This window comes from Malus domestica, chromosome 13 (genome assembly GCF_042453785.1).
Source record: "Malus domestica chromosome 13, GDT2T_hap1".
Lineage (NCBI taxonomy): Eukaryota > Viridiplantae > Streptophyta > Magnoliopsida > Rosales > Rosaceae > Malus > Malus domestica.
In genome coordinates this window covers 2,615,155-2,628,257 of record NC_091673.1, presented here as the reverse complement: position 1 = coordinate 2,628,257, position 13,103 = coordinate 2,615,155, and the positions used below count along the sequence as shown (strand labels likewise).

Here is a 13,103-nt window from a genome sequence, read left to right as displayed (position 1 = left end):
GAGAGAATCTCTTCAATCAAAGACCCCAACTGGCTTCAACTACGCAAAACATGTCCACTCTGCAAGCTTCAACCACACAAAGAGGTTCGCATCAAGATATAGATGCTCATCCCTCCGAATAAAGTTGTGTGGATAATAAGCTGAACGATTCTTCGAAGCTGTTTTTCTTCTTTCTTTAAAAATAGCATCGATGATCGATTTCCGATGATTCAAACAGATCTGATCATCGGATGATTCAAACGGAGTTGTACGAATGAACACAAAAAACCATCACATAGCTGTTGAATTATGATCAGGGATAAAAAGCACAAGGATTTGGCAAAGCTCGATTCGGAGAGAATCACATAAACTCAATCGGAAAGTAAAAGCACGAAGCAAGCAGTGGACAGCAGAAGATAACGAAAACACAAATGGTATATATACTGTAAATGACTGTTCAGATCGACTCAACAACAGCTTCAATTTGTACAGATTTGCTTCATAAGCCGAACTCCGAAACACCTAAATAGAAACACAGTGAAAGGGTGGTGCGGTAGAAAACACAATCAATCTGTTCTCTACTAAATGCCGCACCCCCTCAGAGCTTTCTCCTAAACAAGAAGAACGAACGCGCTCATTATTTGGTTAACAATCAAACTTACTTACACGACGCATTTTATTTACACAAATCCCTTGAACATAATTACACTAGCCACAAGGATCGACTTCCTTCACTCTCCGAGAATTTCAAAATTTCCTCTCAATGCTATCAAGTGTAGAAAACTTTAGCTTCATGTTCTCCTATGTACCTTAGTTGATAAAAAATCGGGCTCTTTATGCCAGGGTAGGGATGCTGCAGTTCCTTCGATCCCTGTCCAGGCAATCAAACCCCTCGACCCTCACTGCCGGTTTGCTCCCAAAATTGGTCCTAGCACAGCCTCCTTTCCTCGTGGACGAGGAAGGAGACGATGATTGACCTGACGGGGCAGGTATTGGCGACAGTGATGGGGACGAGAGGAGCTCCTCATCCCCAAATCGAGCGTCCTGAATTAATGGGTTAGCTACTCTGCTCGGTGGCGATCCGCAATAAAATGGGTGCTGCGAGGCCATTTCTGTACACGAAAATTGTTCAACACCAAAGGATCCCTACACAAATCAAACATCAAGAAATAAATTAAACATCACACACATTGAATTACTGACTTGATTACCATAATTGCCTAATCAGCATTCAGTTAATTGCAGATCGAGAAGTACCTTAGTGAGAATATTGTCTAAAATATCAGACCCGGCTTTTGAATCACAGAACTCCGCCTGGTGGCTGAAATTCAAATAATTAAAAATCAAAACCAAACTAACGAAATTTCACAATTTGAATTCTGAAACCCTAAGGATAGCACAAATAAAAATATTCCAAAACAGAAAGAAATTCAAAAATTCGAATTACCCGAAATGCCATCGGAAAGATCTGACGGGATCGTTGAGGAGGCCGAGGCGGCGAGGTTTGGGGCAGACGACGGAGTCCCTGGAGCAAGACCTCATGTCTTCGCAAGCTGAGAGCGCATTGCCTTGCTGTATCCCACAGTGATTCATTTTCCGCTCGGTTTAAAACGACGACGTAAAACCTGGTCAAGCAAATCAATTAAACGAAATTAAAAACTCGAGGGAAGGAGCTATAATACATATATATATATATATATATATATATATATCTGCAATAAATCCAAAAAATGGAGCATAGTAAATGACAGGTTAACAGATCTGATCTGGATAAATTGTAACAGAAAATGGATATTAACTTGAGCGTAAAAATTGAGGAAGGAGATCTGGAGAAGTCGGATTGTTTTCAAAAACGCCAGATCCGAAGACAAAGATTGGAATTACCGAAGATTTTGATGGAAACAAGAAAAATCATAATTAAAAAAAAAAAAGACATGTCAGTTTACCTTTAGAGTTTGAGTGAAGAAGTTAGCAGCTGCTTAGTTGCAGGTGGGAAAAATGGAATGGAAAATTAGGGGGGGAAAGGGAAGGGGTTTGGTTGGAGAGGAAGGAAATGGGAAAGGAAGGAAGGTTGACAACGCAGAGTCTCCATCGAATTTATAGGGCCAATGGCTCAACAGAAAAAGAGAGCGAACAAAGAATCGTGTGATTAATTAATAAAAAATTGAGGGGAGAGAGATTTTGGGAATGGGCGAGGGCAACGGGGGGAGAGAGAGAGAAGTAAAGTGAGGAACGTGATATGTGTGGGAACTTGAGAGTTGAGAGTATGTAACTTATCTGGTGCGGATACAATAGATGTGGCATTTTGTGTTAATAATATTATAAATCGTGATATTTACATATTTTATTTTACTTCTTATATACTCTTTGATAATTTATGTTCGTTGATCTTATTCAATTCATCTGATTCGACGGTTGAAAATTAAAAATGTGTGAGAAGTAAAATGGGATGTGTGGATATCACACCCCTAATATTATTTCTACGGCTTAAAATTTCGTTCAGGTTCAATGTTATTGAGATTTACATAGTCAAATTTACTGTACAATGATTGTGTATCTCTTGACATGTAAGGTCATTTTCAACCGACCCGGCCAAAGGGTCATAGGGTTAAAAATAACTCGGAACGACACGAAAACCATTTCCAGCCGAGGGCTAGACCAATAGGCTTGTGGGTCCCACCGGGCCCAAAACCCTTAATCAGGCCAGTGGGTTGGCTATTTCCAACCAGCCAACCCTCCAGCGCCATAATGTCAAGTTTGACATTTTGCCAACCATCCAGCTCCAGAATGTCAAGCTTAACATTCCGTCAGCCTTCCAGCTCAACCCATTTGAATGTCAATGGCTACCGGGCATCATCATGACGCCAGCTAGCAATGGCTAGCTAACGTCAGGTTACCGTTTGAATTTGAAATTTTTTTTTAGACAAATTTATAAAATTAAAAAAATATTTTTTTTCCTATAAATACCTACATCGTTCCTACAACATTGAAAACTGAAGATAAGAAATGTCACGTAGATAAGAATCATATCTAAAATTTGCACAACCAATTACATTTTGACACGTGACACTCGAAATCTTATCAAAAAAATTATTAAGATTAGATAAAGATAAGAAATATGGAGAGTTACTCACTTTAACGACACTTGTCACTCAAAATTCTACCTGAAAAATTATTGAGATTACATAAAGATAAGAAATCTGGAGAGTTACTCACGTTGACGACACGTGTCACTCGAAATCTTATCCAAAAAATTATTGAGATTATATAAAGATAAGAAATTCAGAGACTCATTCATTTGGCAACAAGTGACACTCAAAATATGTCTGAAAACCTTATTTTAATATGGTGGTTTTATTTAATTAACCATATTAATTTAATTAAAATAATAAATTATGTTTGGCCTATGACCCTTTGGCCCCTTCGGTTGGAGATGGTTTTTTGTCAAAAGGTTATGTTTGGTCTATGACTTTTTGGCCCACTCGGTTGGAGATTGTATAAAATATGGCCTAGCACTGTTCATTAAAATATAATTTCCTGCAGGACTATAGAGCTAAAGGGAGCCATTTGGCCTTCATTCGGTTGGAGATAGCATAAGTCCTCGACTCGAGAAGGCTTAAAAGTTTGGAGTGTACCAAAAGTTTGGATTAGAAAAAGAGTAATGTTGGATAGACTAAATTTTTAAACCAAATTTTGTAAATCAAATGATATGGATATTGATGATTAGATTATTACTTGAGTGTTAATCTCCCTAGCATAACCCGAAAGAAAATCATAGAAGTATTTTTTCTTTTGAACATAAAAATGATAGAATTACTTAAAACTACAAAAATTATACAAGTAGTTACAAAAGACAATACTTGCTTGGATACCCCATGAGGGACATCATCTCATCTACTATTTTCGATTAATGTACTTTAATTGTACAAATTCGTTAGCAAAACTATTCATTTTCTTAATTGTTAATTTTTTTATAAAAAAATATGCAAAACAAGTGGACAATTGATCATCAATATGTCATTTAATACTAAGACCGTATATTTGTATGATGCATACGTATTACTAACTGTCTTGAATTAGATTGATATTTTCTAAAAATAGTGATTAAATGAGAATTAAGAAAATCTACACATTCGATTATGAAACTTTTGTAAAAAATACATTAGTCGCAAATGATAGACAATGTGTTATATAGGTGGATGCAAGTATTTTTTTAGAGAAAAATCCCAAAATGTACATTATAACAAAATATTTACCAGAAAAGTATTGGATTATCCAGTAGACTAGCCAAAACACATGAATGAATGGCCATATAAATATACATGCCCTTCAAGAGAAAGGATCTCCATTTTTTTTTATTAAAAATAGGGATTAGTTGTGGAACTCAATTTACATCGAACTTCAACGATTTGAATCGTCTCTTTTGTAAGTTTTGATTCACAGACCATCCTTACAAACATTCAATTCAATATGAAACCATTTGCCTATTTAATTATCACGATAAAATTTCAATGTTTTTTAGAGAACAAAGTGTTCGTCAATTTCTTTGAACTCAATTAAATACCTCAAATATTTCCGATTTGACTAATATTTTGTAAAGATAATCTATGAAGGGCAACTTGAAAATTAGACGGTTCGGATTGTTAAAGTTATGGACCCGAACTAATCCTCATTTTTATAAAGAAATGAAAATCTTTCTTAAAGATTTCCTTTAAATATATATTGTTAGGAATAACATTTTCATTGTTTAAAAGAAGTGCCATGTGCCTTCATAATAAGGATTATCTTTGTGAGGATTATGGGGATCCATGTATTGTGTCCGTTATCGTACATCGTGCGGTCAGAAATTATTTTAAATTTTATTATTTAAAATTGAACACAAACAGTATCTAACGAAAACTAACAGCACGATGTACAAGAAATAGACACGATTCACGGATCTTCGGGATCCTCGCAAAGAAGATCCAAATTCGTTCCTTCATTAGTCCTTCACCGCGTTTGTCAGTGGTTGCTAGATGTACATAGAACAAAGATCAACAGTATGGAAGAGGATCGTCTTCGGATCTACTTTGTGGATATTCTAGAGATCCTTACATCATAATCGTTTATTGTACATTGTACGGCCAATTTTCGTCAGGTAGTATTTGTGTTTAATTTTAAATAAAAAAATCAAATGATTTATGACCGCACGATGCACGATAAATGATTAAGATGTGAGGATCTTTAATATCCCCACAATTTGAATATGGATGGAATCCAAATCCCAGTTTTATAACACAATTAGCATGAAGCTTATCTATTCCAGAGTAGAACATACCATTAGTCTCTTTAAAAACTTAATTTTGTTTTAATAGTAATTAGATAAATCTAAGGTGAATTAACGAAAAGATTACATTACCATAAAACAAAGGCTTAATTGGATTAACAGTCTCCGTGGTGATATGGTAGTTTGAAGATAACCTCTGTGATGAAAAAACTAGGATTTAAGCTCCTATGGTAAAATTTTGTTAGGATTTATGCCCAAAATTGAAAATTCCTTTAATTTTCTGTTAATTATTAGCACATGAACCGCACATATTAGGCTAAAACAAAACTCTTCGTACACATTAGGTTAAAACGGACCTCTCCTTTAATTGTTAATATGTGGGGCTAGCTCAAGTGCTAATAAATCCTAACAGACTTTAGCACAGGAGCTTAAATCCTAATTTTTTTACCACATGCTCAAGCGACGCGGGTTACAGAACACAAAACTATAACCAGATCAAGAAAGGGAAATGCAAAGCAATTAAATGTATGTCATACACAACAGAAGACGGACTAAAACACAAATGCTTTATTTACACACTAAACGACTGTTTAGATCGACTCAACAGCGGCTTCAATTTATACAGATTCGCTTCGCAAGCCGCTCTATGAAACTCCGAAACACCTAAATGGAAACACAACGAAAATTTTCCCACAGTACTCTTTTACTTTTTACAATACAAGAGGGTCGTAAACACTCCTAGACACGATCGATGAACCCGTTTATTATTTGGTTAACATCTCATTTACTTACACGACACTGACACATTTCATTTACACAAATCCCTCGTACATATATACACAAGGTAGAAGGATCGTCGTAGTTCTCTTCTCGTGCTGAAAATTTCAAAATTTCCTCACAGTGCTATCAAAGTAATGTGGTTGGCTATATCAAACTTTAAGCTCAGTCTTTTCCTATGTACCTTCATCGATTGAATTGGGATCTCATGCCAGGGTAGGGATACTGCAATTACGTCGATCCCTGTCCAGGCAATCAAACCCCTCGATCCTCACTGCTGGTTTGCTCCCGAAACTGGCCCGAGCATAGCCTCCTTTCCTAGCAGATGATGAAGGAGACGATGAAAGGCCCAATGGGGGAGCGGTTGGCGACAGTGGTGACAATGGGGTGAGTTTCTCATCCCCAAATCTAGCATCCTGAATTAATGGGTTAGCTACTCTGCTCGGCGGTGACCCGCTGAAAAATGGGTGCGGCGAGGCTATTTCTGTACACGATAATTGTTCAACACCAAAAGATCCCTGCAGAAAATCCAACATGAACAAAATAATTATGAACCAGATGCTAATCATTTCTAAATTATGAGCTTAATTCTTAATTTTTTTGTAATAAAAACTGCAGATCCGGAAATATTTTACATACCTTTGAGAGAATGTTGTCCAAAATTTCAGACCCTGCTTTCGAATCATAGAGCTCCGCTTGGTGGCTGAAATTCATTCAAACAAAGAATTAAAACCGATATTTAAAACAATAGAAAGGATTGCATAATCTGAAACCCTAGACGAATAGTATCTTTTGGGGGAAATAAAAAATGAAAAATTGGGAAATTACCCGAGATGCCATCGGAGAGATCTGACGGGATCGTTCTGGTTAACGTTAAGGAGACCAAATCGGCGAGGTTTGGGACAAACTACCGAGTCTCTGGAACAAGTCCTCATGTCGTCGCAAGCTGAGAGGGCGTTTCCTTGCTGAATCGCACAGTGATTCATTTCTTCCTTGCTTGCAAACGACGTCGTACAACCTAATCAAACAAATCCTTAATCAAAATTAATCGATCTAAAACAAGCTTAATTAGATGCGAACTCAACAGATCTGATCTAATCTGAAATTTTCCAGTCAATTGAGCAGACAGAGATCAAAATTCATAAACTGATATCAAATCATTTCTCTACAATCAGAAGCACCAGATCGACGAACAAAATTGAAACAAAACAATAAAAATCAGCAAAAAATAGATGTAAATACCTGAAGTTGGGTGAAGAGTTGAGCTGCTTGGCTTGCCTGTGTAAGGAAACCCTAATTGCTACAAGGACATCACAATAGAGAGGGAAAAGGAAGCAAAAATTAGGCGAGAGGTAGAAGACGGACGGGGAAGGAAACAAGGTTAATAGAAGGGAGCGTCCATCCGATTTATAGAGAAAAAAAATAATAATATTAAATTCGAATTAAATCGGAGAGGGGATGGAAATTAGGTTTAGGTATTGGGCAACAGATGACAAAGCTAGAGAGAGAAAGAAAGAGGAGGAGAGAGAGAAGCACGACGGCGGCTCTCCCTTATCTTTCCTCTCTGATTAAATACTGATATTTTGCTAATTTAATATTTTAATAAAAATTAAAATATGTTTCTTTGGGTTGTCAAGTTGTTAGGGAATGGTGGAATAATATTTTATTTGTTTCACGCAGGCGGTGCCTCCCGCGAGAACTCACATCGATTTCGCCACCCAAGCCCATTGGAAGACCTAACCGTTGCCGGTTTTTTTTTTAACTTGACTGTACCTGCAACCCCCCACGTGTCACGTGCACCAGCATCTAAGTTTATTTTTGTATATTTTGATGCTTCAATCGCAAAATTATATTCTCTTTCGCCCCTCGACAAAGTGGAAAGCTAAAAGAGAAATTTCTCCTCGAAGTATCGGTTACAGAATCAATCGTAACTAATAGATAGGTCCAAGTACGTTTAATGTATTTAATTATTTATTTTTATACGATTTTATGACTAAATTATCTTATATTTTATTATTTTTTACATAAATTAATTTATAATATGAATAATTTTGATCATAAATACAAAATTTTGTGAAATTATAACAAAGTTTGTCGAGGAGGAACTTTTCCTCGATTATCGAATAGCCAAATTAATTCCATTGATAGAATACAAGTATGGTTCATGAAAGTTCAATTTTAAACATTTGTTTTTTAGTTGTTTGACTACTTAATGCTTAGTTAAATTGGTGATATGGTAAATAGAGGACTCACTTTTTGCTTGACTTGAAAGCCACACCTGCATCTCATAGACTAAAATTAGTTATATGGCTTCGACTTTTCTTTAATTTATGTTTCGTATGTAGAAATGGCAACAAATCGCATGATTGGGATTTAATAATTAAAGTGTGTGACTTTTACATTGCTACAAACATGCCTACATCCATCACGTCATAAATTAATAATCATACGATTAAAAATACGAAAAACATAAACCGATACGATTTTACATTTTTTTGTTTCCTACCTTTTAATATTTAGAAAACAAAATACGCAAACGAGAATTTTGAAGTGCTTACCAATAAAAACACGAGTCCTTTTTTCTAACGAACATGATAAGGTGACGTTTCTCATTCCCAATCTTGTTTAAGACTTTGGACCAAAAAAGTCTTGTTTAAGACAAAGTGGTGACGGCCACGATTTGGCCACCTTTTCTCTTTGACATTACAAATGGGCGGCAAAATAGCCGCATATCCAGCATCATTCCCGCCCTAAATATCCCCTACACAGTTGGTATATTCACCGGCGTGTCGAAACAAAATAAAACGGCCTAAAGCGAGACAGATGCCACTCAAACAAACATAACAATATTTTGAGCGCGTTGACGAAATACCAAGGAGACTGTTGCAGCTTGAATTGTGGCATATTATTCTGATGTTGTCACGGATCATGATCCACGATGTGCGTTTGGAAATTGGTTTTTGCATGTTTGGACTTGCTGGTGGAACCAAAACCTAGCAAGTAGGAGGTGTCGTCCTATGCTTGTAGCTATGATTCGTGGTAAGCATGTGATGTGTTTCCTTTCGATGCTACAAGACACGAACACCATGTCGACAATTGCGCAACTAAATTTAATTGTACGTGCCCCATAATGAATGGACATGAAAAGTATTTAGTAGGACAAACCAAGTAATGGTGGATGTGAAGAGAAGTGAAGCTTATGTTTCTAGGCTACAAATGAAGAGATTCTTGTGTTCGTATGTCTGTGTAGAGCACCAGGTAAAAGAGGTCCGATTAAAAGATGAAAGAGACTAAAATACAAGAAGATGGAGTGTTTTGTGCCGATAATCCAACAACTATGTCATTTTTTGTCATATGCATCCAAAAATTTGTTTGACTCCTGGCTAGATCTGGCAAACGAGTCGTGTTTATCGTTTTTGTGACGTTTTCGTGCCATACTAATTATTTTAACGGGTAGTGTCGTGTCAAACTTGTTATCTTAATGTGTTTTTAACAGGTGACTTGATTCGTTATGGGTTGTATCGTTTCGTGTCGGGTGAACGAGTCATGCAAAAAATTGCCACGTCTAATGTCTTGACATGACAAATGATATCTTATTGAATTCTTAATAAATGATTTAGTAACGATTTGATTCATTAACTGATTGTGTAAAAAATTGTCAGGCTTACATGTGACTTTCTTTTATTTTAGGTTGGAGGCAGTTATAGCTTTTGATTGGGCTTTTACCTTTCTACTTTACCAGTCCACATAAGTAGTTGCATGATATGTAGGGTTAGGTCATCACCAACTTTTACCCAAATTAAACCAAAACTCAAAAATATTTGCAGCCATGTACAGTTTTTGTGACTGAAATGACGCGTTTGGGCACGTTTCTAACGCGAAACATGAGCACAGATCGATAATTTAGTAGTTAGGGGCATTGCCTTTAACGTTACTTTCTGAGAAAGTTAGAATTGTGAGAGTCTGGGAGGCGGAGCAATTTGACAACTACCTAATCATGTTATGTAATAGCATTTGGACCCGCTATCAATTTCCTTGGATTTTGATCGTGATGGATTTCCATCTCCACCACTTTATTGTCCTCGTGCCATCTGAAGAAAAAAAATTAAAATTGCTTCATGAGAAAGTACTTAATTGAAAAGCGCTCGCTGTATCTCTCAAAAATAGCACCTGTTTTGTAACGAAAATTTCAACGTGTTTTTATGAAATTACTTCAAACAAACTCGCCAACGAAAAAAATATAGGTAGAGAATTGTACGATTTTTGATGCGAGGCTCACCAAACTTGACTTTTATAGTTTAGGGTTTAGGGTTTGGCGGTCTCTTTCTTATCTTCCATTTCCAGATACGGCTGCGACAGAGTGGTTACTTAATCACTGGGCAACAGCCTAAAAGCCTGCCTTTTTGAGGAAAAAATGAAGACCTATAGACCACTACGTCACGGCCAATTCAAGGGTTGATAAATATTACTTCTCACGTTATATGAAACAATTGCCAGGTAAAATGATAATAACAGGAAAGAAGATTAACATGCCTAAAAAAATTGTTACCGCGTACGACTTCACCTACAGTCTCGTACAGGCTGATCATGAAGTCGTCTACGCAGACACAGAATCAGTTGCAGCAGCAGCAGCAGCAGCTCGTTTCTTGGCAAAGTATTCATCAGCGCGTGCAAGGTTCTTGGCAACCGATGGCTTTACCCACTTCTTCCTACCCGGCAATACAGTGAGGTTGCACCCAGCAGCCTCTAGTTTCTCCTTTGCTGCTGCTGAGAAGGCACGTGCCTTTATATCCAGCTTCACACTTAGCTCCCCATCACCAAGAATCTAGAAAAATAGAGAGCAGGCAACTTTATTCTTTTACCATACCAAGATGCTTAACGAGCAGTGCACAGTGATAAATACCTAAGTTTTGTAACGTTCCTGTGAAGCTTAGGAATTATCGGGCCACATGAAGCTTGCAGTGGCCCTAATGCTTGTACCACATTTCTATTATTCTATAGTTTTTCCATTAAAATCTCAATGTATCATCCGGATACTTTAATCGTAAAGGACGCATTACAGCTGCTGAATAAGGTAAATAAGCCTACTTATACTGCATTTTTACAAAATTACAAAGAAAACCTAATATACTATCAATTGCATAAGTGCTGGATCACACATGTGGATTTGCCAAGTTTTGGCCAGAATGCATCGCAGTTGGGATGCTTTAACCAAAACACGAAATCTAGTAATTAGAAAATCATCCAGGCTGAAAGTTCTACACTATGATTCTCTGCCAGTTACACTATCATTAAAAACAAAAGAAACAACAATCTGAAGGAGGAATTTTCAGCTAGAGATTATCACTGTTTTGCATTTCCCAAGGCTCATTGTCGCATTTAGCATGGCGCAGCGGCCCAACAGAGGTATAGAGGCCAGATTTACAGGGTTTAGGCATGAGAAACAGGCGACATTAGTAAGTTAACAAACGGAAAAGATGACTAAATACTAACGCTAGGTGTAAGACTCAAGGTTTGATTTATCCATCCATACTTTAAAGTTTAAAGCAGCATATTATATATGAGCATTCGAACATTTTACATTGTGTAGAGCAGACAATTTAAAGTATATACCTTCAAAGGGAGTTTCCGTTCTCTTCCGGATGGGTTGATCAGACCCTTGTTCTTCAAAGTTTGCAATGACACTTCTTCGCCTTCTTGAAACCCTGCGGCTTCTATGTCTTTCAAGTTAACAGGGACATACTTCGGTAGCCCCGCACTCATACCTTGTCAAGAAAACAAAACAAGCTTTGAGCAATGCACGAACAAATGTCACTGAAGCATTTTCACGAACACATGGCGTGCATTCGCAATCAAGAAATAAAAGACGAGATAATGTAACTACCTCCAGCAATTCCCTTAAGTTTGGGAAGTCGACGGTAAAGCGGCATCTGACCGCCTTCAAATCCAGGGCGGACGCCGGGTCCGGACCGAGACTTCTGTCCCCGCATACCGAACCCGCAGCTGTTCCCTTGCCCGGCTGCTATACCTCTTCCCTTTCTCTTGCCCTTCTTTCTGGACCCGGGTTGCGGGCCCAAATTGTCCAGCCTGAACCGCACATTGCCGACCGGAGCCCCGACGGTGGACGCCGCCGCCTTATTCAAAATCACCAGTGGTCTTCTTTCTGTAGCTCCGATCACCTTGACGGAGGGAACTCTACACAGTTTTTGCCCCAAGTTTCTCGCATTTCCCTGTAAAAATTGAAACTATTAGCAGCTATTTAGCAAATCATATCAAATATTAGACAGAGAAAGCTTGAGAGAAAGAGAATGCCTTGAAGGAGGAAGAAGGAAAGCTGAGAGGTGGAGCTGGAGGAAGAAAGAGCAGGGAGGTTGCCATGGATGACACAGAGCGGGAGCTAGCAGACCAGCAGCGTGTGGCAGTAACGGATAGGATAAGCTTATTCAGCATCTTCTTCCTTCTTTTTATTGGTAAAATTGCACAAATGCCCCTAGAGTTTTAAAGTTTTGTGCAATTACGGCGTGAACTAATTTTATCTACAATTAATCCTCAAACTTCATGATGTGTTTCTGTACTCAAATTTCTTAAATGCCATTTTTAAAGATGTATTTCACTCTCTTGGGGTCAAGAACACTCACAAAAGTATTTTAACATTTTCTGTTCGCCATCGTATAATTCTTTAGTATTGAGAATTGAACTCAAGAAGTGCCGTAAGAAATACTCATTACACATCATGTCACAAGCTCCTTGATGCTTATGCGTTGCAGTTTGCCGAGGGCTTGAAGAACTTTTTGAATGTTAGGGCCAAAGAGCTTGTGCCTGGAGGAATGATGGTAATGATCTTGTCTGGAATCCCCAAAGGGATGCCTCATTCTGAAATCCCAGCGGGTATGTTGTACAATTGTATATCGTCTAGCCTCATGGACATGGCAAAAGAGGTAAATCGATAACTCATTATTTATAAGGAAAATTAATGAAAATGTCTTGAAAATTTTGAGTTTTAATGATAAGAACAAAATAAATAGTAAAATGAATAGTACCATGATTGACTTTTTAGCTTTAAAATGTGATTTTTCTTTAA

At 37.5% G+C, this 13,103-nt stretch overlaps 3 protein-coding genes across 4 annotated transcripts; all 3 read right to left on the bottom strand.

Annotated features, from left to right (window-relative positions):
* Positions 1-396: 396 nt before the first annotated feature.
* LOC103451647 (uncharacterized) lies at positions 397-2,227 on the bottom strand. Its single transcript, XM_008391065.4, has 4 exons — positions 1,926-2,227; positions 1,427-1,604; positions 1,237-1,300; positions 397-1,125 (listed from the first exon to the last, which is right to left on the bottom strand). The coding sequence occupies exons 2-4, from the start codon at positions 1,570-1,572 to the stop codon at positions 814-816; spliced, it is 522 nt and encodes a 173-aa protein (XP_008389287.2). The 5' UTR covers positions 1,573-1,604; positions 1,926-2,227; the 3' UTR covers positions 397-813.
* Positions 2,228-5,794: 3,567 nt separating this feature from the next.
* Positions 5,795-7,753, bottom strand: LOC103423745 (uncharacterized). The gene is made up of 4 exons (XM_008361826.4): positions 7,265-7,753; positions 6,851-7,040; positions 6,662-6,725; positions 5,795-6,540 (listed from the first exon to the last, which is right to left on the bottom strand). The coding sequence occupies exons 2-4, from the start codon at positions 7,006-7,008 to the stop codon at positions 6,229-6,231; spliced, it is 534 nt and encodes a 177-aa protein (XP_008360048.2). The 5' UTR covers positions 7,009-7,040; positions 7,265-7,753; the 3' UTR covers positions 5,795-6,228.
* A 2,171-nt stretch (positions 7,754-9,924) lies between these two features.
* LOC103435710 (large ribosomal subunit protein uL15c-like) lies at positions 9,925-12,523 on the bottom strand. 2 transcript variants are annotated; one of them, XR_011574580.1, is made up of 5 exons: positions 12,335-12,523; positions 11,907-12,252; positions 11,636-11,787; positions 10,556-10,847; positions 9,925-10,113 (listed from the first exon to the last, which is right to left on the bottom strand). XR_011574580.1 is itself a non-coding variant. In XM_029091619.2 (5 exons), exons 1-4 carry the CDS (start codon positions 12,470-12,472, stop codon positions 10,620-10,622), a joined length of 864 nt encoding a protein of 287 aa, XP_028947452.1. In that variant the 5' UTR covers positions 12,473-12,523; the 3' UTR covers positions 9,925-10,113; positions 10,572-10,619. The 2 variants fall into 2 exon arrangements, 1 of the variants encoding a protein (XP_028947452.1); XM_029091619.2 differs by having other exon boundaries at positions 10,572-10,847.
* Positions 12,524-13,103: the final 580 nt, after the last annotated feature.

What these genes read in the sequence shown, in the direction of transcription:
- LOC103451647 (XM_008391065.4), bottom strand. Translation starts at nt 1,572, where the DNA reads ATGAATCACTGTGGGATACAGCAAGGCAATGCGCTCTCAGCTTGCGAA. An exon ending in TCTTTCCGATGGCATTTCGG is followed by an intron (nt 1,301 to 1,426) that starts GTAATTCGAATT and finishes TTTGAATTTCAG; the next exon opens with CCACCAGGCGGAGTTCTGTG. An exon ending in TAGACAATATTCTCACTAAG is followed by an intron (nt 1,126 to 1,236) that starts GTACTTCTCGAT and finishes TGATTTGTGTAG; the next exon opens with GGATCCTTTGGTGTTGAACA.
- LOC103423745 (XM_008361826.4), bottom strand. Translation starts at nt 7,008, where the DNA reads ATGAATCACTGTGCGATTCAGCAAGGAAACGCCCTCTCAGCTTGCGAC. An exon ending in TCTCTCCGATGGCATCTCGG is followed by an intron (nt 6,726 to 6,850) that starts GTAATTTCCCAA and finishes AATGAATTTCAG; the next exon opens with CCACCAAGCGGAGCTCTATG. An exon ending in TGGACAACATTCTCTCAAAG is followed by an intron (nt 6,541 to 6,661) that starts GTATGTAAAATA and finishes GATTTTCTGCAG; the next exon opens with GGATCTTTTGGTGTTGAACA.
- LOC103435710 (XM_029091619.2), bottom strand. Translation starts at nt 12,472, where the DNA reads ATGCTGAATAAGCTTATCCTATCCGTTACTGCCACACGCTGCTGGTCT. An exon ending in TTCCTTCTTCCTCCTTCAAG is followed by an intron (nt 12,253 to 12,334) that starts GCATTCTCTTTC and finishes CAATTTTTACAG; the next exon opens with GGAAATGCGAGAAACTTGGG. An exon ending in AACGGAAACTCCCTTTGAAG is followed by an intron (nt 10,848 to 11,635) that starts GTATATACTTTA and finishes CTATTTTTCTAG; the next exon opens with ATTCTTGGTGATGGGGAGCT.